The 23,608-nt window shown below is 39.7% G+C and overlaps 1 protein-coding gene across 16 annotated transcripts in view; it reads left to right on the plus strand.

Annotated features, from left to right (window-relative positions):
* AOPEP (aminopeptidase O (putative)) overlaps positions 1–23,608 on the plus strand; it is a 234,245-nt gene that overhangs the window by 59,756 nt on the left and 150,881 nt on the right. For 12 of the 16 annotated variants that reach the window (XM_072992329.2, XM_072992325.2, XM_072992323.2 and 9 more), the window contains 4 exons: positions 13,530–13,719; positions 16,829–16,938; positions 22,600–22,702; positions 23,265–23,372. In XM_072992329.2, coding sequence (XP_072848430.2) covers positions 13,530–13,719; positions 16,829–16,938; positions 22,600–22,702; positions 23,265–23,372 — 511 coding nt within the window. The remainder of the gene's footprint in view (positions 1–13,529; positions 13,720–16,828; positions 16,939–22,599; positions 22,703–23,264; positions 23,373–23,608) is intronic. The other 4 variants (XM_072992326.2, XM_078386167.1, XM_072992322.2 and 1 more) reach the window with 1 other exon arrangement.

Genomic DNA, 23,608 nt, shown 5'->3' on the forward strand with positions numbered 1-23,608 from the left:
AATGTGTAATGTAAGGGTGTAGTGTAGGGTTCTTTGCATATGAAGGCAGATTTAGACAACACTGGACCCACATTGCTTTGTTTCATGTGTCACATATCAGAAAAAGACAAGACAGTTGATTATTGGTCCTTGGTTTTTTTCAGGGACTAAAACTGTACAAAAGATCCAGTGAGACTATACAGATACTATGAGCAAATCAGACTATTCCATGCTCCCATTAATGTACTGAAATAGTTGCCGGCTGAAAACGAAAGTTTAACTAGATGTAAGGTTTGTTTTTTTTTAAATACTCTTTTTCGTCTTGGCAGTAAGAAATTTCTGTCTGGTTCTCATGAGCTGCTTAATGAAGTAAATAAGATTACAGGCTGGTAATGCTTGTCGTAATGGTCCTCCACACCCCTGGTTCTCTGTTGGGACAAATGTTTTGCCAAGCATTTGGATATTTTTGGATTTTTCATAATATAGGAGACACTTTGTTTCCTCCCACTGCAACCAAATCACTGAGCACTGAGCAATAAAACTTTTCTCCAAGTCTTTAAACATGACACATATGTTAGAACAGAAAAATATTGTTCAAAATCATGCTGAATACATTCAGTTCTCCAGGTTTTATTTCCTTTTCCTTCATTTTATTAGTTAGCTTATCATAAGTGACATTTAGGGATAAAAGGCTTCAGGACCTTTCATTTGCTTTTAAAAAAAACCCTATTTAGAATAGTTAGGCTTTCCTTCTGGCTTCAAGAAATGGCAAAAGATTCTTTCAAGCCCTTTTTAGGATTCTGAGTTTTAAGAGGTTTTTCTTGTGCATTAAACTTATGTATCAGTTTTCAGTACAACCCTATATTGTAATTCTGTCATACCATCGCCATATTTAGGTGGGGAGCAGAATCTGAAAGTTGAAGTTACCGTCATGAAACGAACTAACAAATACTTAAAACAAACAGATTTCAACCACCTAATCCATCTTCCTGACCATTATGCTGTGCCAACTTTCACAAGCAAGCCAGAAATATGCTTAAGTTTCTTAAATAATCTCAGCATTATACATTATTGAAACAGTGCCGTCTACGTTGGCTTGGGCACGTCGTGAGAATGGCTGATGGTCAGATTCCAAAAGATCTCCTGTATGGAGAATTAGTGCAGGGAAGCCGCCCCCCGAGGGAGACCACAGCTGCGTTACAAGGACATCTGCAAGTGGGATCTGAAGGCTTTAGGAATGGACCTCAACAGATGGGAAACCTTGACGTCTGAGCGTTCAGCCTGGAGGCAGGCGGTGCATCATGGCCTCTCCCAATTTGAAGAGACACTTGTACAGCAGGCCGAGGCAAAGAGGCAGTCCCGAAACAAGCAAAACCAGGGAGCTGGGCAGGGGACAGATTGTATTTGTCTTCAATGTGGAAGAGATTGTCAGTCTCGAATTGGCCTTCTCAGCCACAGAAGACACTGTTCCAAGACCTTCATACAGAGCATGTTACCATAGTCTCTCGAGACTGAAGGATGCCTATACACAATCTCAGCACACATACCTGTATTGCAAGTAGATGACTGTAATAGCTGTTTGCATTATGAATTATGGACATGATGTGCAGGGTATTTACTATTAACTAAAAATGCATGGTGGAGATGGGGGATAGCTTCTAATGTAACTTTAGCCTGTTCCTGTTGTCTTCCTACTTCTCTTGGAGGAGGTTTCTCGCTATAATTTTAGAGGTTAACTCCCGAACATCGAAGGCAGTCAATAATAGCTATGATGGAAAGCTGCAAATCACAAATCTATCTGGAAACAAATAATAACATTAATCAATGACAAAAGTGACTAATATCAGACAGGAAAAAACATGTTTGGGACTATTTGTCACGTTTATCAATTTACTAAAAGTACTTGAAGGCTTTCAGCGGCAATGTACATTTTTGCTAAAAGATGTGAGCTTATGTTGTTGCTCTTTGTTCATAGTAGCTTATACTGTAAATAATAACAATGGCAGAGAAAGCCCTTTCTGGTTAGCTATTTCACAGTCTTTTAGTTGTTGTTTAGTTATTAAGTCGTGACCCCATGGATCAGAGCACGCCAGGCCCTCCTGTCTTCCACTGCCTCCCGGAGTTTGGTCAAATTCATGTTGGTCACTTTGATGACACTGTCCAACCATCTCGTCCTCTGTCGTCCCCTTCTCCTCTTGCCTTCACACTTTCCCAACATCAAGGTCTTTTCCAGGGAGTCTTCTCTTCTCATGAGATGGCCAAAGTACTGGAGTCTCAACTTCAGGATCTGTCCTTCCAGGTCTTTTAGCAGAGTAATATTAAACTGAAATCACACATCTGAGTTAGTGCCATTTTAATAAATGTTGGTAGCATGTGGTTGAGTACATGCTTCTCCATGCCGAGGGCCCTTGTTCAGTCTCTGGCATATCTGATTTGTGTGGGTAAAACAGAAACCTTACATAGATTAGCACTATTCAGTGCAGATGAGACTGAGCAGGAGCTGTCCTTTTTCAGTATGTTGTAGTTTTTTAAATTATTCCTTGGCGCAGCATCAGTGCTTTCTACATTAGAGCCAGTGGGAAAAGTAAATAGCCAGATGAACCAAGGAAGGGCTCTATCCATGCACTGTAGGGTAGGTTTGCTGGGTTGTCACCCAAAGGGGTCAGGAGAAAGCAGGAAGTCTGTTCTGGTGGTTACCATAAAGTGGTTATCTTTCAGTCTAACGCTAGATACTCATTCTGTATTGATGCTAATTTCATATGTTCTCTTGGCTGTGTGGAGCCATTTATTCATGAACAGGTCTTGAACAGAACTGGTAAACAGTATTGCACTCTGTTATCCAAGCTGAACAAGAGTTGTTTGTAGATATGAGTTCTTCTGAGCCTCTGAGCATGTCTATAGTCTTTTCCCATCTCTGTAGTATAAATACATACACACACCTCTGTCTTGTCTTGTTGACTGATTATCTGTCCCTTATCTAGGACTAACCTAGTGTTTGTTTATATAGCACATTTAGACTTGAGGCTTAGCTACTTGGCACAGCACAGAGCCAGAAACCTTTCTGCTCCCTACTCCCTACTTTGGAAAGCCAGCCATTGGGGAGATTCTCTAGGACGGACTAGACTACATCAGTCTTTTGTACTGCTGGAAGGCCAGGTCAGGCTACAAAGCATTGCATCTGTAGGCTCACAAGATCAGATGTGCTGAAACAGCGAAGTGATAAGCTGAGACTGAGACAGGAAAACGATAAGAGGAAAATTGTTATCTGAGTTCCCAAGAGAAGGAATGGCAATAGTCCGTAGGCACTGCTTTAGAAACAAAAATAGGTTGTCTCTTGTTGACTGGAATAGATGTCTGTTTAAAAGGCTTAGAGCTAAAATTTCAAAGGCATCTGTAGGCAGGCTTTAACCACATGGCTTCCTTTAACTTTGAAGTGAGTCATATGCCTGAAATCAGGAGTGTTGTGCATTGACTTTTTATGCAGTCCACAGAATTACCCTTCCTTTGTGTTGAGAAGAGCCTGCTACTTGCTAAATGTATATTCGTTATATTCAGGACAGCTAGCTAGACAGAGCAGGATATGTCATCTGGGTCTTTCACAGTTACTTGTGCTTGTGTGGTTCTCATAAAGGAGATGGATAAAAGGTTGTTTCTTTGCCATTTATTTTAATGTTAATAGATAAATGGGAGATTCCAATCCACATCAAGTTTGTGGCATTAATTAACAGAGTATATAGAAGTTGCCTGGTTCCATGGCAGCAAATTGATTTACACATGTTAAATCCAGCTTGGTCTGAATGGAGCTAAACCTGGCAAAAGCAAACATGCTACAAGATATATTCAAATATGTAGACACAGGGCCAAGGTGCTTTGATAGCAGATAATGAGGATCACAAATGCTTCCAGATGGATGGCTCCTAGAGCTACCAAGCAAAAGACTTTGGGCAGCTATTCCTCTTGACAGATTTTCTGTGGTAAAGGACATTTTTTTAAAAAAAGTAATAATATAAATTAAACAAGACAAAAAAGGCTGTGGAAAAATGTGGAAGAGCTACAAATGGAAGATGACATTTTCTGGACAATGAGTGAATAAGGCAGGCAGTTATACTGTATATAAAAGCCTCATCTGGAAGCAGCCTTTCCAAAGGGAAGGTCTGGAAGATTAGGAGTAATTTTTTTTAGTGGGCCATTTTGGAACCAGAGTTCACTTCTAGTGCCATTGTTTCCAGTTAAACATTTAATCAAGGGCTTGGTATCTTCCCCTGAAATTGATGGAAAAGAAAAATATTAAACTTTGGCCCAATGCATACTTGTGAATTGATTGGAATCACACTATTTAGGTGCAAATTAACATCAGTCTTTGCCGCTGATGTTTGTTCTACCAAGGGCAGACATGATAGGATTGTATAAAATCATGCATGGTGTGGAGAAAGATTATTACAATCTAGAATGCTACATGTTGGGGCTGTCCACTGATGCTGAATGAGGGGAAGCAAAATTGAAGTACTTGTTCTCATGGCACATAGTTAAATGGTGGCATTCATTGTCATAAGATGTAGTGGTGGTGCCCAGCTTAGATTGCTTTGAAAGAGGATCAGGTAAATTCAAAAAGGTTGAAACCATTGATTGCTACTAGTTAGAATGGCTATCTTATAGTCTGTATTATGCTTATGCATGTCAAGTGCTGAAGACTGTGAGGCAGATAATACAATGGTACACAGGTCCATGTGGTACCCAGAGTGGTGGCTCACTGTATGAACTTGGTGGGTCCAGCATGACCCTTCTTATGTAGAATGAATACCAATAATGCATTTGCCAAGGAATATTAACTGCAAATTCTTTCTTGAGCTTAGACCACCAATCCCCTGAACTTTTTTTTTGTAGCGAAATGGTTATGATGATGTAGAAGGCAAATGATCAGTATATATACAAATGTTCCTTACACAGAAAGTGATCCAAAACTGCAATCATTCAGCACTATATTATTTTTCCTTGCTACCTCGCTGAGCTTCGTAGTCGTAGGACACTTTCATTTGCTGTTGGGAGTCTGCTGAAGCTAAAGTCAAGATACTAAATGTGGCCCCTTTTGTATGTATTGAAAATTCCATTCTTGCCATTTGAAAGATTAAATACCAAAAATCCCATGCTTTATAAATACCAACCAGTAGTTCTAATACATATGCTGATGATTTTATGTCATTATATGGCATAACATATTTGTATGGAGTCATTTTTAATTTACAGATGAGACATTGGCTTTGCACAGACTTTTCTTCATCTTTGCTCTTTGGAAAATAATCTGAAATGGCTGGGAGTTCTTGCAGTTCTGTGAGAACATTGGCCTGTATAATATTGTTAACTAAAGATTTAACAAAAGACTAGGCATATACACTTAATGGAGTTCATTTATCTGTAATGTTATTGTTGATTAAGTGTATGGCAGAATAATCCAACATGCGTTCTCTGTGGCTGATTTTTAAATTGGCACCTGTTTCTCTCTTTAGATTGAAGTGGAATTGAACTTGCTGACAGAGAAGTAACTTTCATGCTAGTTAACTACGATTTGAATTTCTGTTACTTTTTAAATGAAGAAATTTAAGAAGTTGCAGTACTAGTTTTTCAACAAGTAACAAAGATCTTAGCCACGAACGAGCCTCGTGGCCCAGTGGTTAAACTGCAATACTGCAGCCCAAACTCTGTTCACGACTCAGGTTCAGTCTCATGTAGCTAGCTTAAGGTTGATTCAGCCTTCTGTCCTTCTGTGGTCGGTAAATTGAGGACCCAGCTCGCTGTGAGGAGGGCAGTGTGTAGCCTGCATAATTAAATTGCAAACCTCCCAGAGGGTGCTTTAAGTGCTGTGGAGTGGTATATAAGCAGCATGCTTTGCTTTATCAAAGAATATGCCTGCATGTGTTTACATCAGTGGGAGAGGGAATGTTCCTTCTGTATTTTTTCTGTTTGTTTGTTCTCATGGATTAAAATGTCTTTTTAAAATTTCATTTATATTTAACCCCATTAGTGCACAGCACTATTCTGGGTGATAACCAATATAAAATCTGACATAAAATAAAATAAAGTATGTATTCCCTAAGAACCTAGCTTTTCATGTCTATTAATTTATTTTAAAAGCACTCTACGAATTGATCATCAAGTCATATAATGTACCCTGCTTCCTCTAAAATAAAACCTAACCTGAAAATAAGCCCTAGTATGATTTCTCAGGGTGCTCTTAATATAAGCCCTACCCCCCAAAATAAGCCCCAGTTAATTAAAACCGCACCCTCCACCATTGTGCAGCAACCAGAACATGATCTGACTGCATGTGAATAAATGTGGATGGTTGTAAATGAAAAAGATAAAACCTCCCCTGAAAATAAGCCCTAATGCAGTTTTGGAGCAAAAATTAATATAAGACCCTGTCTTATTTTTGGGGAAACACAGTAGTTCCTAGTGACACTTCATAGGAATATTCTTTCAAGTAACTGATGCAAATAAGCAAACTTGAGATTTGGTTGTCAAAATACCCTTTTTGCTGAAAACTGTACTCAGCAGTGCATAGACAGAAACTAAGCTATTAATTTGCTTTCTATAGAGGGGGTATTGGGACTCATGCCAGTTTTCTGGAAGGGATTGCTAATTTATTGTCAACTAGGTGCGGCTTTTAGTCCTATTTACTCCACCCATGAACCTGTTCTGGCCTGCTTTTGAAGTTTCTGCAACTTCGGTTTATGCTGTGTTATGAACTGAAAACTCTTCATAATGTAAGCAGAATTGGTCCATCTTGCTTTGTTTGACTTCAACCAGAGAAGCCAGTTAGCAATGCTCATTATGTTCACAACTTCAGTGTTAAAAGGATGTTTTGGTTTTTGCAGAAAGGAATGTTGGGAGAGGCCAGCTCTTAGAGCCATAACAAAAACAGAGGAAGCCTGATGATTTTGTCCAACCAAGCAAAATAACAAAAAACGTTCAATATTACTCTCCCATGGAGACACAGTCCATTGGTTTAAGAGATCAAAAATATACGGAGAGAAGACTATGCTGGCCATTTCAGTAAGCATATTGAAATAATCCATCTAGTTATGCTACTTCATTGAAGAGACTGATCCGGTCTGAATTTAATGCAAAGCCAATCTTAATATTATGCTCAAAAGCACTTCTGTGAACAAAGACTCAGACTTGCATGTCCTCCTTCTTCCCTTTTTCCCTCCCATATAGTGTTTGGAAGATCCCTGATGAATTTAGTTTCACTCTCCCTGATCTCTGGCTAGTCCTTACACACAAAATCAAGAGCTGTGTTTGGAAACAAATTCTAGTTGATAGTTAAACAAACCAGCACCTCTTTGAAAAGACACTTGGTTCTATACGCAACTCCTTGTTTATTTGTAAAATAGCCAGAAGTTGGAGAAAGTGAGGGTAAATTTGTCAGCTGTTCTTTTCTTGGGTACACGCAAGGAGAGGGGGAGCACACAATCTTAACATTTAGGACAGGCTCATAGACTTACATATATACCAAATCTTGGCTTAGCATTATGAATAATAATCAAGGTTGTGTCTGGCATAAAATTAGGTAGGTAATAATTTGCTTGAGCACAGTAATTCTGTTGGTGCACTGCAATAAGTCTGAGGTTGGTAGACCACACTGAAAAGGCTCCAATCTTTTTCCACTGTAAGATGCATAAATCATAACTGCTGTGCAGCTGTACACAGAAGGGTGTTATTGTTTTTACCAGGTGTAAGTAAAGGTTTAGAATTTAGCAAAGCCACTGAACAACATCCCTCAACTATGGGGTGTTTCCATGCCTCCAACTCTGGTAATTTAGGAAGAGGAGCCAAATGTGATGGATTTCCTGGATGCCACCATGAATAGCAAATTTGATTTCCAGAGCTTGCCATTTGTGTGACAAATGGGAGGAAGAGTATGTATGTTTTAACACTTCACTGATACATTCCCACCATTAGTATGGTTTCATTGCCCACAATTCCTGATCACCATAGCAATTCCCAAAGAAACACTTGCAGCGTATCTTAAGTTACCCACATTATTGTGGTGGGCAACCCAGGACACCATGAGAAAAGTATACATGTGTGCAGATACAGAATCTATCACCCCGCAAAATTCCAGGAGCAAAAGAACAAAGAAACACAGAGCTTGTATGTGATTTCAAAAGAACAAATCATGATTCTTTCAAAATGCAACAGATTAGGACGTTATGTAGCCCTTAGTCAGCAATTAGCATTTAGTGTAAAATGCCACAATAGAAAAAAAACAGTGAGGGAGAATGAAATATAGGGAACATCATTTTAAAAAACAACAAAAGTGGCCAATGGAAAACTCACACATAATGTTGTTAAAATTGTGTGTGCCCCCAAATCTCCCACACAATTAGGACTGCAGACTTTTTTTTGTGCAGTTCTCCGGACTGTGTCCTGAAACAATAAAATTGTATCAGGCCATTTAGGTAATTGCCAAGATCAACTGGCAGTGGAAGTAATACAGAACTAATATGTCCAGCTCTTTAGATTCTTTGTGCCAAAGTAAACAATTACTTTCTCTGGCCCTGTAGTGACATGTAATTCAAAAATGGCTTTGATAAACTGGTGAGGGTATTGGGGTGGGGAAACAGGCTGCATGGCTTTGGCGAGAGAAATAAAGAGCAAGATTTGAGGCTTGAGGAGGAATAAAGACCTGAGTAATCCTTTCCAAACTCTGAAGGAAATGCCTGAAAATGAAATTCTGTTCTTGCTGACCTGATTGTAGTGCAGTTCACAGATGTTTACATCCATGCATTTATGCTTGTGTCTTTTGTTGTTCTGATAAGAGGCACATTTCAGTGTGACCTTTTAATTGTTTTAAGTGTGTGAATTACCTCACCCCCCGAAAAGTACTCAAAAACATCATCTCTGCCTTATATCTTCATATGAATGCAACAGATGATTAAAATGTAACCCCCTTCTGCATGCCTGTTTGTAAAGCCTGAAGTTACTTTTGTTTTGTTTCAGCCAAATGGCCAAAAGGCTGCCAGCAGTATGTCTGGAATGTTATTTACTTGGTACATTTCTGGGCTATTTCTCTGTAACACTGCATACACCACAGTTAGGGGTCATTTACTTAAAAATGACCAAAGCAGTACCCCCAAGTTGCACAGTTATTCTTCTCAACGGGGGCTTTGTAATCAAAGGGAGTGTTTCATTATATTCTGTAGCTTCTGTGCTTTTTTCCCCCTCAGTGCCTTTTTGCTCTTAATAATTTAAATTGGCTTGTGTGGAGATTCGGAGATTTGCTGCTTATTCTAGTTCTTTGTTCTCAGTGACTCTGTCCCTTTACTAACGCTTCAGTATGTTGTGGTGTATTCTGTGATTTTAGCTGGTTGAACTCCATCTGAATCAGCTTTCCTGAATTTCAACTTTGGGATGGTTACTTTCTGTGTGTGGAAAACACAGTATTAAAACCACAGTCTGAAGACAGATCCAGACAGATAAACTTGTTTCTAGAAAAATGTGGGTGTTACATTTTTGAAGGAAGGATTGGGGTGAGTAATAGGAGCTATTTGCAACATGGATTCGTATATCTTGGAAATGTCTTAAGGTCATGTTATGAGCATGGTAAGAAAATCTTCTCTGTACAGATTTGTACTGAAGCATGAAAAAGGAACACTTTCAGGTGATACCTCCCAAAATTCCCTAGCTAGTATGGCCACTGACAATGCTGGTTTAAGATTCTATGAGTTGCCATCCCAAGAAGTTACTTATCCAACCTCAAACCTTTACAGATGCAGCCCATGATGTGCCATGACCTTTTAACTGTATGCTTCTTGATCTGTGTATAACGTTATAAACTCATAATGTTATATTATGTGTAGTAAGTTGCAAGTAAAGTAGCCCCATATGAATCAATGAAATGTACAGACTTAACTCGCAGATCCCCACTGATTCCATTGGCCCACTCTAGAGTAGCACACTACATTAAGCAACAGGATTTCAGCTAATGAGAATAAAGATCGGAGACAGCTCTGTAAAACCCGATGAGGTGAAAAAGAATCTACAGTACCTGGCATATTTTTCTAATCAGAGCTGGTTGTACCGTTAAGCATATTGAGATTCTTGTCATAGGTGGCAGTTATTGGAAGGCAGCAGCAAGGTGTTAGAAAAGACAGCAACATACCTTGTGGTCTGCCTTGCACCTCCTGAATTAGAGCTGGAAGCTGAGCCATGGCCAACTGGATTTCTTTCTCATCCAAATAGCTGCTTCAGTCTGAGGAGAGTTGGTGGGAGACCCCTGAGATATCCTTCATGTTCGTCTCACTTCCTCCCGGTTTGAGTAGACTTGTTAAGTGGACAAAGGATGGGGACCTCTGCAGTCCTTCTCCACCCATTCTCGTGGGTCATTAACAGTCATTAACAGTGGTCTTTCTGGCGGGTGACTGAAGAGGTCGGATTTTTCACTCACCCCATCCACCCAACGAGCCTATTCAGACCATGGGGGGCAGGGCGGAGTGAAATGTTTAAATGTTGTAAGCCGCCCAGAGACCTTTGGGTAGTGTGGGCGGCATATAAATAAAATAAAATAAAATAAAATAAAATAAAATAAAATAAAATAAATGAGCATGGAGGTATCCGGGTTCTTCTACCAACTCTCCTCAGACTGAAGTAGCTACTTGGATGAGTAGTGAAACGTTTCAGGCTAATAAGAAAGAAGTCCAATTGCCATGACTCAACTTCTAGATGTGGTCAGATGTGATTTCCCATCACCACTGTTAAACTCAGGTGCTGGTCTGGTCAGTATAATGGGATTCCATCTTCTCCTTTGTGTCAGGCAGCAAAATGCCTTGAGCCATCTTAGTCTCCAGTGGTTATGATTTGAGCATGGCTACTTGCATACTGTCACCTCAAGCCATGCTACTTGGTGTTAAAGTGTTCTAGCATATAGGCACTCTATTTAAAAGGTAATAGTGTAAAGTATATATGTCTTCCATCTGGAATATTGCTGCAAATACTCAGCCCTGTGGCTTTCACAGGGCTTGATCTCTCTGTTTTGTGGGCCATGTCATCTAGAGTCTAGACAGGAGGTAGAAATCAATTTTACAAAAGGATGTTGTGCGTGAGGTTATCCAGTTTATCTCCATAAGAGGTCTCGTGAAGTGATCCTGGTGAAAAATAGTGACTTGTACTTCCCATTGAGCTTAACCGAATTTTTGAGAACCCTGGAAAAAGTGGACCACTCTTTTGATTCTTTACGCTCACCTATCTCAGCATCTGAGATGGCTTCTAAGACAATGCAATCCTTTAATAAAACCAACTATCTGAAAACTTTATAGCTGATGTCTTTGCTTTTCTGAAACTCAAGAAAGATGTTTCAGAAAAACGTTCTTGCAGTAGGCTATGGATTACTGTCCAGCTTGGAAGGAGATGAACTAAGTTATTGGGGATGGAGTTTGTTGTTTTGAAATTGGCTTCACAGTACCTCCTGAAAAGCTGGGTTCTGTCTTGTGCATTCCTTGTAAACAAAGCCCCACTAACGGTAGTTATTCATCAGAGAAGTCAATCTGAGTTCTTGGATCAACTGTAGAGAAGACCTGGCTATGCTCCACAACTGACTGCTTGCTGAGCTTCTGAACTCATTTTGTTTATATCCGCCCAGTCTTGACTTGCAAATTGACAAATGGCAGTATTGTATTCGTACTAGTTCCACACTGCCAGTTTAGCTCCATGGGCTGTTTCAAACACAAATTGACACTATCAAGTCATGTGAACACAGAACATCTGTGCATTCTGTCATGCATACAACTTTAACAAATGATAATCTCATTTAAGGAAATGTATCTATTTGTAGAGTGAAAATAAATATTATAACTAAGAGTAACAAAATGTTGTGTAGGTGGCATCAGGAAATAAGAGTGATGTTGCATACACATTGTCTATAAATATTGTATGTAGCACAGCAATATTCCTCCTACCCCATACACCGGATGTGTCTCTCATTCCCACCCCTAATCCTGCTACTTGTTGCAAACAGTTCTAAAACAAACTCACGGTTCAGTTGTGTTAAAGAATTACATTGCATCAGGTATAAGCTCCTGTTTGCAAGTGTTGAATTTGATAATTGGTATGATTTTAAAAGTGTAATTCAGAATGGGAGAAGAGTTTACTGTCTTCAGAATGCTGTCATGTACTAGACATGAGAAAGTGATGAAGCTATGGCTTCATTACGTTTTTCTTTTTAAGGTAGTAGACGTAGCAAAATGAATCGATGCACCCCTGTTCACATAGAAATAAAAGATAAGCCATCTTGTAGGTCCTGACAGGAAGTGAGAATCAGAGAAATTGCAAGGCACAAGAGACCAAGAGGCAAAAGTAAAAGCATACCAGTTCTGTCCGTGTTTTGTAGTAGCCTTCTTAAGCTCGGCTTCTTTAGATATTTTTGATAATAATTCTTAGTCTTAGCAGTGCTACCAAGACTCAACGTAAGTCAGCAATTATCAGAACTGTAGGCCAAACTATCTAGGGGACCCAAGCTAGACGGCTACTTTGCAGAGATTAGTAGTGGACAAGCATATTAGATGGGAAATTAGAGGGAAAGGGTCTTCTGGATGTTGCATCTCTTAGAGAACCAGCCTAATAGGGATGTTGATGCTGAGTTGTGTATTGCAAATAAAAGACTCATATTTAGTCCAGCCCCTCTGGGCATGGCCTCTGTGGGGCTACCTTTGTTTTCAAACCTCTAGAGATGTACCATTCCTTCTTGTTGTTGTTTTGGACTACAAGGCTTTTAGGTTTTTGGTGTGTTTTTTGTTTGTTATATTCCATTATTTCTATCTTTTCCTCTTTCATAATTTTGCTGGAATTGCAGTCTCTTCCTCTTTCTGTAATTTGCCTAAGATAATATTCGTATAAACACAGCATGGAGACCTATTCCATGAGTAATCAGTGCTCCACAAATTTAATTGTGTACCTATGTGTTTTATAATCTATAGGTTCTTCCTTAACACCACTGCATGCTTTTGTTTCATTAAGGGTTTGCTTTGCCTCCTTTTTTGTCCTGGAAGCTTAGAGTTTTCAACATTGATAATGTTCCGTTTTGAATGGGTGCCTTTCCCTTTCTTTCTTTCTTTCTTTCTTTCCTGCCTTTTTCTTTTTTTTTCTTTTTCTTTTGGTTGCTTTGATCATTTTGTCAAAAATACCTATGGTTTATATTCACACCTATCCTTCTTTTATGATCTTGACTTAAGCATAAATGCTTCTATTGAAATAAATCAGCCTTGTAATTTGAAAAATATAAAACTTGGGGTTTAAGTTACTTATTACAGGTAATAGCCGTTTGATGGTTAAATGTGAAACAAATGCTTGGCAGAATATTTCGCTTGAATCCTCGCCAGAAAACAATAAAGTGCAACCTAATTCCTAAAAATGTCTGAGCTATAAACTAACTGTCATGACATAGCCTGTATCCTGTAATAACAGGCTGACAAGGCTAATAAAGTCTACCTGCTGCTATAGTTAGGCAGTGCAAGCTGTAACAGGTCCATAATTTATTTTGTCCTTCATTTATGCAGCCCACACATCATCTTCCTGTCACAGAGTACATTATTTGGAGGGAGCCATCTCTGTGGAACACGGCTGTGCCATGAAATAGCTCATGCGTGGTTTGGCTTGGCTATTGGGGCACGTGATTGGACTGAAGAATGGCTAAGTGAAGGATTTGCCACTCATCTAGAAGATTTATTTTGGTCAACAGCACAACAGGTACAGCTGGGGAAAGTCTCTTCTGTAACTGAGAAATTAGGATGGCCATCACTCTGTGCATTGTCCAATGAGAGCAAGCATCCTTCTTAAGAACTTATACATATTCGTGCTGATTATCAGGCTAAAGGCTTCTTTGGTCACACACAGTGGCCTCATTGCCGGCCACTTTAATGTTTGACATTTAAGCTAGGAATGGACCAGGTATAGCCCTCCATGTGTTCTTTAACTGCAACCCCCATGTGTCTTAGTCAGCATATGTGAGGGCCGATGGGGAGTTGCAGTCCAACAACATTTGGAGAGGCACAAGTTGCCTATATTTGGTTTATATAACGAATTATAACTTAAGAAAGCAGCATGTGAAGAGGTGGCATGCAGGCTTGTTCTCTTCCGCTTTATTTCTTTCTTTGCATGAGCGGGTAAACATATTGGGAAGAAGAGAGGTTTTTTTGTGGATAGCTGAAGCTGAATTGCTGCACCCAAACAAGCCAGTGTCATAAGCTGTATTTAAAATAAGGTTTGTTCTAGGCTTACAGATTCTGATTTATTAAGGGGGAATAAACCATAATCCGAGGCTAAGACATCACATTAAGATTGCTCTTACTTAGTTTGTTTACCCATTCATATGAGGAACATGATGGTGCAGAAATGAATGAGTTGTGTCCACCAAGGGGAGACTTCATAAGTCCAAGTCTGAGTCTTCAGGTCTAAGTCCCAAATCCGAGTCTGAGACTTTGGGTCTGTGTCCCAAGTGCCAAGACTTGTCCAGGTCTCAAGCTGTTTGTATGGACCCCCAGGGCAAATGACTCAAGACTCAGGATTTGGGACTCAGACTCAAAGACTTGGACTGCGCATGCACTCCCCAGCTGCCATGCGGAGAGACAGTGGGCTTGGAAGGAAAGCCAGGTGGAAAGATGTTTATGCACAGAGACAATGGGCTGACTTCCCTTCCTGGAGCTGGCCCTTGCCTCTGTACGTGCACTTGGTCTGTCAGCTGGGTGGTAGGTGTGCAGGTGGAAGCAGCAGATAGGGAGGCCCATTGCTAACAGGGATTTGAAACACGACTTGGAAAAATGGTTCCGAGCCATGCGTCAAATGCGAGTCTTTCTCAAAAAGACCTATGGCTGAGTCAAGTCACCAGTGCAACTTAAGTCAGACTCGATAACAAGTTCCAACTCACAAGTTCCATCCCTGTGTCCACCTGTATCCACCTTGCTCAAATTCTCCATTTTATCTCTATCTCATTGGAAATGTCATTGTTGTACCCTAATTTAATAATGTGCATACATCTCTGCAAGTGAAGCCCAACTGGATATATGAAAGCCTTCTTTACCACAATTAGAAAATTTTGTTTTTCACTTACAGACTGACTTATAACTTATTCCTATAGACATCATTGTAAAGATTCTTGTGATTTATGGGAAAGGCATATTGTCAAGAGAAGACAGAATAATTTTGGGCAGAACTCTTTGCCTTTTCAAAGTCTAGAATGAATAATAAAGATGATGATTGTGTGGTAGGTAGCTTAATATTCAGTTACCTAATTTTCAACCTGCGAGTGAAGAATGAGTGTTTAACTGGTTATTGACTCATTACCTCCAGTAAGGTTTCTGTTCCTACTTCAGCTGGATCTTCAGGAGTTAGAGAAGTTCATAATATATTTAACATCAGAAGCTGCCTTAATACAAAGTTAAACCATCAGTGTACAGTACATGTTAGCATTGGTTCTACGAGTCTTCCCTACCCTGGTGTTAGACTGCAACTGCTGTCATCCCTAGACAGCATAGGACTTGTAGTTCAATACATCTGAAGAGCACCAGCTTTGAAAACAGCAGTTTATACCATCTGGCAGTGGCCCTCCAAAGTCTGAGACAGGAGTCTTTCCCAACCTAGCATCTTTGGCATGCAAAGTATATGCTCTTAAACAGTAGGCTTTTGATCTTTTCAAAAGTGAGGAACTGTTGCCATTTCATATTATTTTGAGCCCTGTTCCTGTGTTACCATTGGATAGTAAAGAAGCTCTAAAGGCTGTGGTTATATTTTGCTATTTTTACAGTATAAAAATTCTTACTGTATGTTTTTCCCCTCCAAATGTTAGCCCTGTTCAATGTATTCACGAAGGCTTTCACAGCTGGGATCTAATAGTTGTTGTGGGTTTTTTCGGGCTCTTTGGCTGTGTTCTGAAGGTTGTTTTTCCTGACGTTTCGCCAGTCTCTGTGGCCGGCATCTTCAGAGGACAGCACTCTGTGCTCTTACATCAGAGCACAGAGTGTTGTCCTCTGAAGATGCCGGCCACAGAGACCGGTGAAACGTCAGGAAAAACAACCTTCAGAACACGGCCAAAGAGCCCGAAAAAACCCACAACAGCCATTAGCCCTATTCAGGTGCTTTTGTTTAAGTAACTAAAGATATTAGGGAAGGAAGAGCTTAATAACCCGGTTGTCCAAGGTTCTAGTCCGCACATAATAAATACAGCTTCTGAAATGGTGTCTGTTATGACTTATGTGTAATAAAAAACAAAAACTAAAGCTTTCTGAAACTTTGAAGACTAACGGTGTGAGTTTCTGTGTGGGTTTTCATGGATTATATCTCTGAGGAATTCATGACAGCTCATGCTTGAATAAAGGTGCCACAGTTTGTTATGAGACATGTACATTATCTAAAACAGAGAGTATATGCTTCAGAACTGTTGTTCTTACTCATAACTAAAATATGCTTAATCCATTAATTTTTGTTTTATTAAAATAGCAGCATTACGTAGAATTTTGCACTCTGTTCTGAGCTGGTGCAATGATGATTTGAAGCCTTTACCACTATCAAGAGGGTAACATATACAGTGAAAATTGATGCACGTAGGTTTTTGTAATTAGGGTTTTGCCTTATCAGGGTATTTTTTTTGCCCGGCTCTTGGGAAAGTTGTCTTCTTGATGGGATGTGGAGGAACTACAAGTCATCAAATCCCTCAGCCAGCATAACTATAGTGTGTCTGGGAATTTAGTCCAAAAAAGTAACTATTTGAAGTTGTGCGCTCGCTTTGCCCAGAGGACAAGATTTTCTATTAGAAAATTTCTGAGAAGAGGGGGAAAAAACCTAATGGCATGTTTGTCTTTAGCAGCTGTCTTTGGATGAAGCAAGAGAACAACAGAAGTTAAAAGCTTTGTTGCGCTGGCAGCGTCTTAGAGATGAGATGCAGAATTCTGAGGAGGATCTGCAAGTATTAAGGTATAGTTCAGATGATCTGTTTACTTTTTCTGGTTTCTAAATATGTACATCCAGTCCAGCATCTCTGAATTATTTGGCAGGCCCCATTTGCAACATGCATGTGGCTGAGCAGGGTGAGGCAGTGATCTAGTGGTCCCCAGTAATGAGAAGGGTTCTTGGTATAATGTGCTCTACTGGCCACAGAACATGTACTGCATAACAGGTGCACCAGTTCTCCCTGGCATGTCTGGACTATCATGGAGTGGCTGGGTTGGCCAGTGGGGTGGGGTTTCCTAGCATGGAGCAGAAGGCTCCTTTGGCGGGATGGTTTAAAACTGTTCTGGTCAGCGATTCACAACATTTATCAAATCATGCATCCAGTCCATCCTTCCTGTCAGATACCTGTTCCAGGGTCTCCATGAATCATCAAATCAAGTAGAAGGGTGGTTGTAGAATATTGATTTTATCTGTTATCATATCTTTTGGATATGGCGACTGGGGCATTAAATCCAGCTTTGGGGGAGATGGTATTCCCCCCTATAATTGAGGATCCTCTTAGGGGATTTTGGGAGTTTAGGTAATGGGAATGAGGTTCTGCTTGGGTCCAGTTGCACTCCCAGATAATGGGGAGCCACCCACTAATTATGTGCCCATGTAGATTCCTTTTTGTTGTTATGTTGTAGTTTGCTTCCAGCTGACAGGCTGGGGCATTGGCTGGTAGATGAGTTGTCCAAGGGGATGTGGATCTGGACCCCATGCCATACCTATTTATTTCAGCTGTAATCAATAAATTTATGGCCATTTTATTCTATTACTGTGCATTTATGTAGTGTATTTATTTATTCCCTTACCTACAGGCTTGGTCTCACATTAGCACTAAGGGCACAAATATTCTGATTAAGTTTTTTAAAATTTTACAGAAGGTTTACAAATAAGAAACTGAAACCTTTAAATTAGGATTACATTGTAAGGCTGCGATCTTACACTCTTTTTATTGGAGTGGAATTTAAGTATGCACTGAATTTTAAAGAGACATAAAGAGTGGTCACAGGATAGGCTTCTATCTTGTTGTTATCCTATCTCAGATGTTGAATTTGCCCAGTGTGTGTGATTGAACAATGACATCTTCAATTCATAACCCATGCTTTCCCATGGCTTCATTTGCCTTTTTTTTTCTTACTTTGGGCAAAATAATCCCTTAATGAAGAAAAAAAAGATGTGCAATGCTGTTTGATCTGTATTCTCAGGCATTCTTAGTCTGGAAGCATTCAAAGAAGTGTCATCTCATTGAACCAAGTAAAGATAAGAGTATTCCATTCCTCACAGAGCTATCTTGCTTAGTCCTCAATCCCTAGTCTCATCCAAACTCACTCTGAACACTGATACAGAGTTATATCTGTTTCATGCACAGCACAATGCTTGCCAAATCATATTTACTTTATACTACTAGTTGAGAATGCTAAAGCATGGGAGAGTGATTTGAACCACATTTCAGTGAGGAAATTTCCTTGAGGTTTTAATCGTACTTTTTACTTTGTTGTTGTTGAAAGTTTCATTCTTATATGTGAATTTCTTTGCTTGGTTCTAAGCATGTTAAAACACATGGGCTTGATTATTTTACAATTAAACAGAGACTTAAGCAAGATTGGTACTACAGTCTATCCATGTTTACACATCAAGTAGTAAGTATAAACTCCAATGTTTGAAGTTGTACAACAAAACATTACTTCATTGTTAGCTTTGCTCGCTTTTTATTGTTCTGTAAAATGTCTCCAACCACTTAGTTTTGAGAATAGTTGTACATGGAATTCAGTAAGACTAGTACTGTGTTTCCCCAAAAATAAGACAGGGTCTTATATTAATTTTTGCTCCAAAAATGCATTAGGGCTTATTTTCAGGGGATGTTTTATTTTTTTCATGTACAACAATCTACATTTATTCAAATACAGTCACATCATCTACTGGTTGCTGCACAGTGGTGGAGGGAGGGGTTTCACTTAACTGGGGCTTATTTTTGGGGTAGGACTTATATTATGTGCATCCTGAAAAATCACACTAGGACTTATTTTCAGGTTAGGTCTTATTTTCAGGAAAACGGGGTATATACTGCTATCTTTGTATTTACCATATACCTCTGCACAGGTGTGTATCCTGTAAATCTAGGGGATTATATGGGGGAAATATATGTCCACAGCTCTGTACAAATCATACAGTGTTCTTGTGTGGCATTGCATGTTGCTATTTAAAGGATCATGGTCTAATGTGTGAAATAGACTTAAAATGTATATTGTAATCATGTAAATCATAATCCAGGTCTTTTGGAGTGACCTGAGTACAAGTTTAAACAAGCAGGACTCTTGAGAGTCCTGTACAGAAATATAACATAATCAAGAAAATTTTACATAGATAATTAAATGGTTACTCCGCATTCCATTCAAGTTTCTTTTAAAAGTCCTTGAATCATTCTCCATGTCTCAGTTCATCAATATTCAATTTTTCATCACTATACACAAAAAGAACATTTATTATACATTACCAACTTTGGCAAATTGGCTGTCCTAAGAGATTTTGAGAGAGCTGAGAGAGCTCATTGGGTAGGAATTGCCTGGCAGCAGAGCCAGGGACTGTGACTTCAAATCTCCATCATGTCCTCCAGGAGAGATCATCTGGAGCACATGTGGCAAATAGTTTTATGTTCCCTGCTCCTTGTGTGGCCTTCAGCAAGCTGCATAGACCTACATATAACACCACCAGAAAGAGGGACTGGTAAATTATTTCTGGGTACTTTGTATCTCAGAAATCCTGGGAGGTTCACCATAAGTTTGAACTGATTTATTGGCACATGATTCATTAAGCGCTTTCCATTGTAGCCCAGCCCAGGAAGGTCAATCTACCTCAGTCTTCACATAACTATAGTCTTGTTGCAAGTTCTTCTTGGTCATTTTGGTTCATGTTCTTGCACATGTAGGGACAGATAGGTCACACATTTGCAAGCGTGCAGCTTGACAATAGATGCCGATAGAAGTGACAGCCTTATCATGAGCTACCATGCATCATGAGCTAGCTGCAGTGAACACAGATGCTAATTGCTAAAGTGGTTGATTAGTTGTAGTCTTTGTTCCAATAAAACATTGGGTTGATAAGGAAAAAGGCTTGCACAAAACACATATAGCTTTGTGTCTGGGCATTTGCTTGCCTAATTTATTTGCAAAGGAAATCTTGTTAGTCTTACAGTACGTTAATTCTTTTTTTGTTGTTATGGGCCATTGTGAGCTCCTTCCTCCATCTCTGATTCCATAGAAGACATAGAAGAGCAACCACATTGAGATTTATTGAAACAGGGTCAGGGAAAACAAGCACAGCATGAGGAGCTTCTTTCAGGATAGTTCCCTTCAGTTTCCATAAATGTCTTTTAGCATCCAAGAGCCCCTTGGTTACTGCCGCCGGTTCAGTCTCTTTTCCTTCTCTTCTCAGTAGATTGAGTCCTAGTATCCATTCCCTCACGATTTACAGTAGGGAGAGTTTGTATGTCCCCACCCAAGGCATCAGAGGCAGTCCTAGCTCTTACTGGTAGATTGCTGTATTTTGGTTCTTTCTCTTTTTTTCAGTGTCCAGATGGTTCACTGGTCTGGGTTTCCTACTGCCTGCATCACTGCTCCTGGTCTTCCTCCCCACCCCACCCCCCAGTAACTGGGCTTGGGAAGAGGCTTAGAGTTTAGGTGTTTCTCTGACTCTTCTCAGGGTACTCTTAGCTGTGCAGTAACCCAAGTCCACAAAGCTTCTTTGTATGCATACTCTCAGTCACCTGGGGGTTCTGGCTCTTCTGTCAGGGGGGTGTACCTCTATTTGGTAGCCTTTCTGGGGTTCCTCTAAGGCATCTCCCCAGTCCCCTTCCTCTTCAACCTCTTCTACTATTATATCTGCAGAGTGTTCTTCCATCTGCTCTGCTTACTGTCAGTCTCCCTCCTTCTCCTGATCCTCCTTTCCTACCTCCACAGTCCGCTTTATATTCCCTATTTCCCAGGAGACAGTTGTCCCCTTCCTCCTCTAGTGGACATCATGTGGCTCTTCTTTTGGTGTCACTTCCAAAATAAGGGTTCTAGGTTTCTGGCCTCAGGTCCTCTATCCCTGGGATTCTCATGTATCCACTTGACCCAGAGTGCATTGCCCTAGTCTATTGGGGAGCTGGTGGTCTCAGATTCCCCTGGCTCAGGGGAAAGCGCAGATGGCCTGCCCCCTAGGGCCCTGGTGGTAGTGCCTTCTCCCTCATCAAGGTTGCATCAAGAAGCTTTTGACTGATGGTGATCCTAATAGGATTTGGGGGTATGTTTTAAATGCTCAGATTCCTTTCCCTCCAAAACTGTAACATCATTCATTCGACAAGCAGGCATAATTTTTTTATTATGGGTTTGCTCACCACTTCTGGGTCCTTGATTTCAGCAACAGGACCTTCTTGTATTGTTCTCATGTTCAGCCTGTAATTTTAATGGACATATAACCTCAAATGCCTTTCTTCTTCCTTTGTCCCACAACCTCTGGTAGAGACCAGTAGCTTAGTGGGCAATGGAACAATCAGCACAGCCCACAACAGCAAGGAATACCATAAATCTGGAATTGTTTTTTGTCCTGTAGACTTTCAAGTTTATGCTTGACATTTGCATTAATTAACAAAACTGGAAAAGATGATCCTACATACGGAAAGAATGCTGTATTTCAGAAAGGAATCCTGCAGTTGGGTTGTTCTTGATGTTTCTATCTTTCTCTTTTAGAGATGTGGAGAAAGTCTTAAAATATTACTTTATTCTTGGGGTGTGTGCATATGTAATGTACATATCTGTTTTTTCCCCAAGGGAAAAAAAATGAAATTTACACAGAGTTCAGTGAAATTGAGGGGGCTCAAATGAACATAAACTGTTGAGCTTCTCTAGCTTACATCTGCCCTAAGTGTGTGATTTGAACCAAATTGCTTGGGCACTAATCCATAATGCCATGGTTGACTATAGGTTTTGTAACTGGACATCCGTTGATGAAGAATTCACACAGTATGAATTTGTTCTGGTGACTGCTGTCTTCCTGGCTGATAAGTTGGAAGGCCGAATGTATCAAGCCTTTTGCTTTCACAAACTGGCTACCTTTGTTTAATGTACATGGGAAATGCATATTAAAGGAAAAGAAAAATAACCTTAAGCCCATTTTCACAATATTGGGCATAGACGAAAGCTGTGTTCAGGTGAGACACCTAAAAGTAGAGCTGGATGTAATGAACTGAATAACCCTCCATCCTATTTTCTTCCATGTAGACTCACCATCTCCAACTCTTCTTGTTTCCCTTTGTGCATAATGTGATACTCCAGTCTGTGTAGCAAGTCTTAGCAGAATGCCATGTGATATGATGTCATGTCTGGGAGAAGAGTTAAGTAGCTTCACACCAGCTTAGAATTGGCTACTAGTTTAACTTCAGCTGTTTGTGGAGCCGTATATAAAGTTACATTAGAAAAATGCATTGCTGTACTATTTTTCCCATGAATAGAGTTACCCAAATCAATTATTAAACTTTCTTATACAGCGGACTATGCCTACTTGTAATTAGGTTTCTAGGCAGTGAGACTTTATAAGCTGTCATAGATGTGTACAGTACATGTGTCCAAATTTTGAATCTGGAATTGTTTTGTGTCCATTTAGGCCCAAGAAAGAAAACACTGGCAAAGTCAGTGAATCTGGAGCATCTGTAATCAAACATGGCCTCAAGGCAGAGAAAATCTTCATGCAGGTTCATTATCTGAAGGTCAGAATGTTAAAACTATTGTTCTTATTCTTACAAAGCAATATTACTCACACATTTAGACACTTAAGTTACTGTATTAATCTTTCAAGACCTAAATGGTTTGGGGTTAGAGTTTATGAAGTTTACCTACAGCTATGAGATCATCAGAAACTCTGTTTTCTGGTTTATTTTTGAGAGTTCCTAGTTTGGTAAGTGCCAGAGATGGCCTTTTCTGTGGTGGCCCAACATCTTTGAAATATCCTCTCCAGGAAAATGTCCATCTCTCCAGCCCTTTCTTTGCTGGCGTTTCAGAGAGCTGTGTAGCCTTTTAATAAAACATTTCTGCTGGTATTTAGGTAGCTTTGTGGTGCTGGGTTTTAATGATTGTTATTTAATGCTACTAATAATATAACATAGTGGTGTTGTTATTTTATTAATAATTTGGATATTTAATACATTGTCACAATTGTGTTGTGAGTCATCTTGCACGTGTACGTACTTTGAAAGGCAGTCCAAAAAAATCTATTAAATAAGTGAGTAGATAAATGATAAAATAGATTCTTGTTTTGGTTGCTTCTTCTAGGGTTATTTCCTTCTACGGTCTTTGGCAGAGAAAGCTGGAGAAGCTGCTTATTTTGCCTTTTTAAGAAAATTTATACAGATTTTTCATGGACAACTAATACTATCTCAGGTATCTTTCCCTGTTTATTGTTTTGTTACTGAATGACAGTTTTTCCCTTTGCGCAGGCTGAATTATAGACCTTCAAAGACTTGACATTACAAATTGCTCATATATGTGTCTTCTTGAAGATATATACTGTATTAGCTTCAACCAAAATGATCCAAAAAGTCAAATATCTTTTGTCTCAGAAAACCTTGGAACATTTATCTTTCTAGTTTGGAAAGATAAATAATGGGGAACATGAT

This window comes from Pogona vitticeps, chromosome 2 (genome assembly GCF_051106095.1).
Source record: "Pogona vitticeps strain Pit_001003342236 chromosome 2, PviZW2.1, whole genome shotgun sequence".
In the NCBI taxonomy this organism is placed as follows: Eukaryota; Metazoa; Chordata; class Lepidosauria; order Squamata; family Agamidae; genus Pogona; species Pogona vitticeps.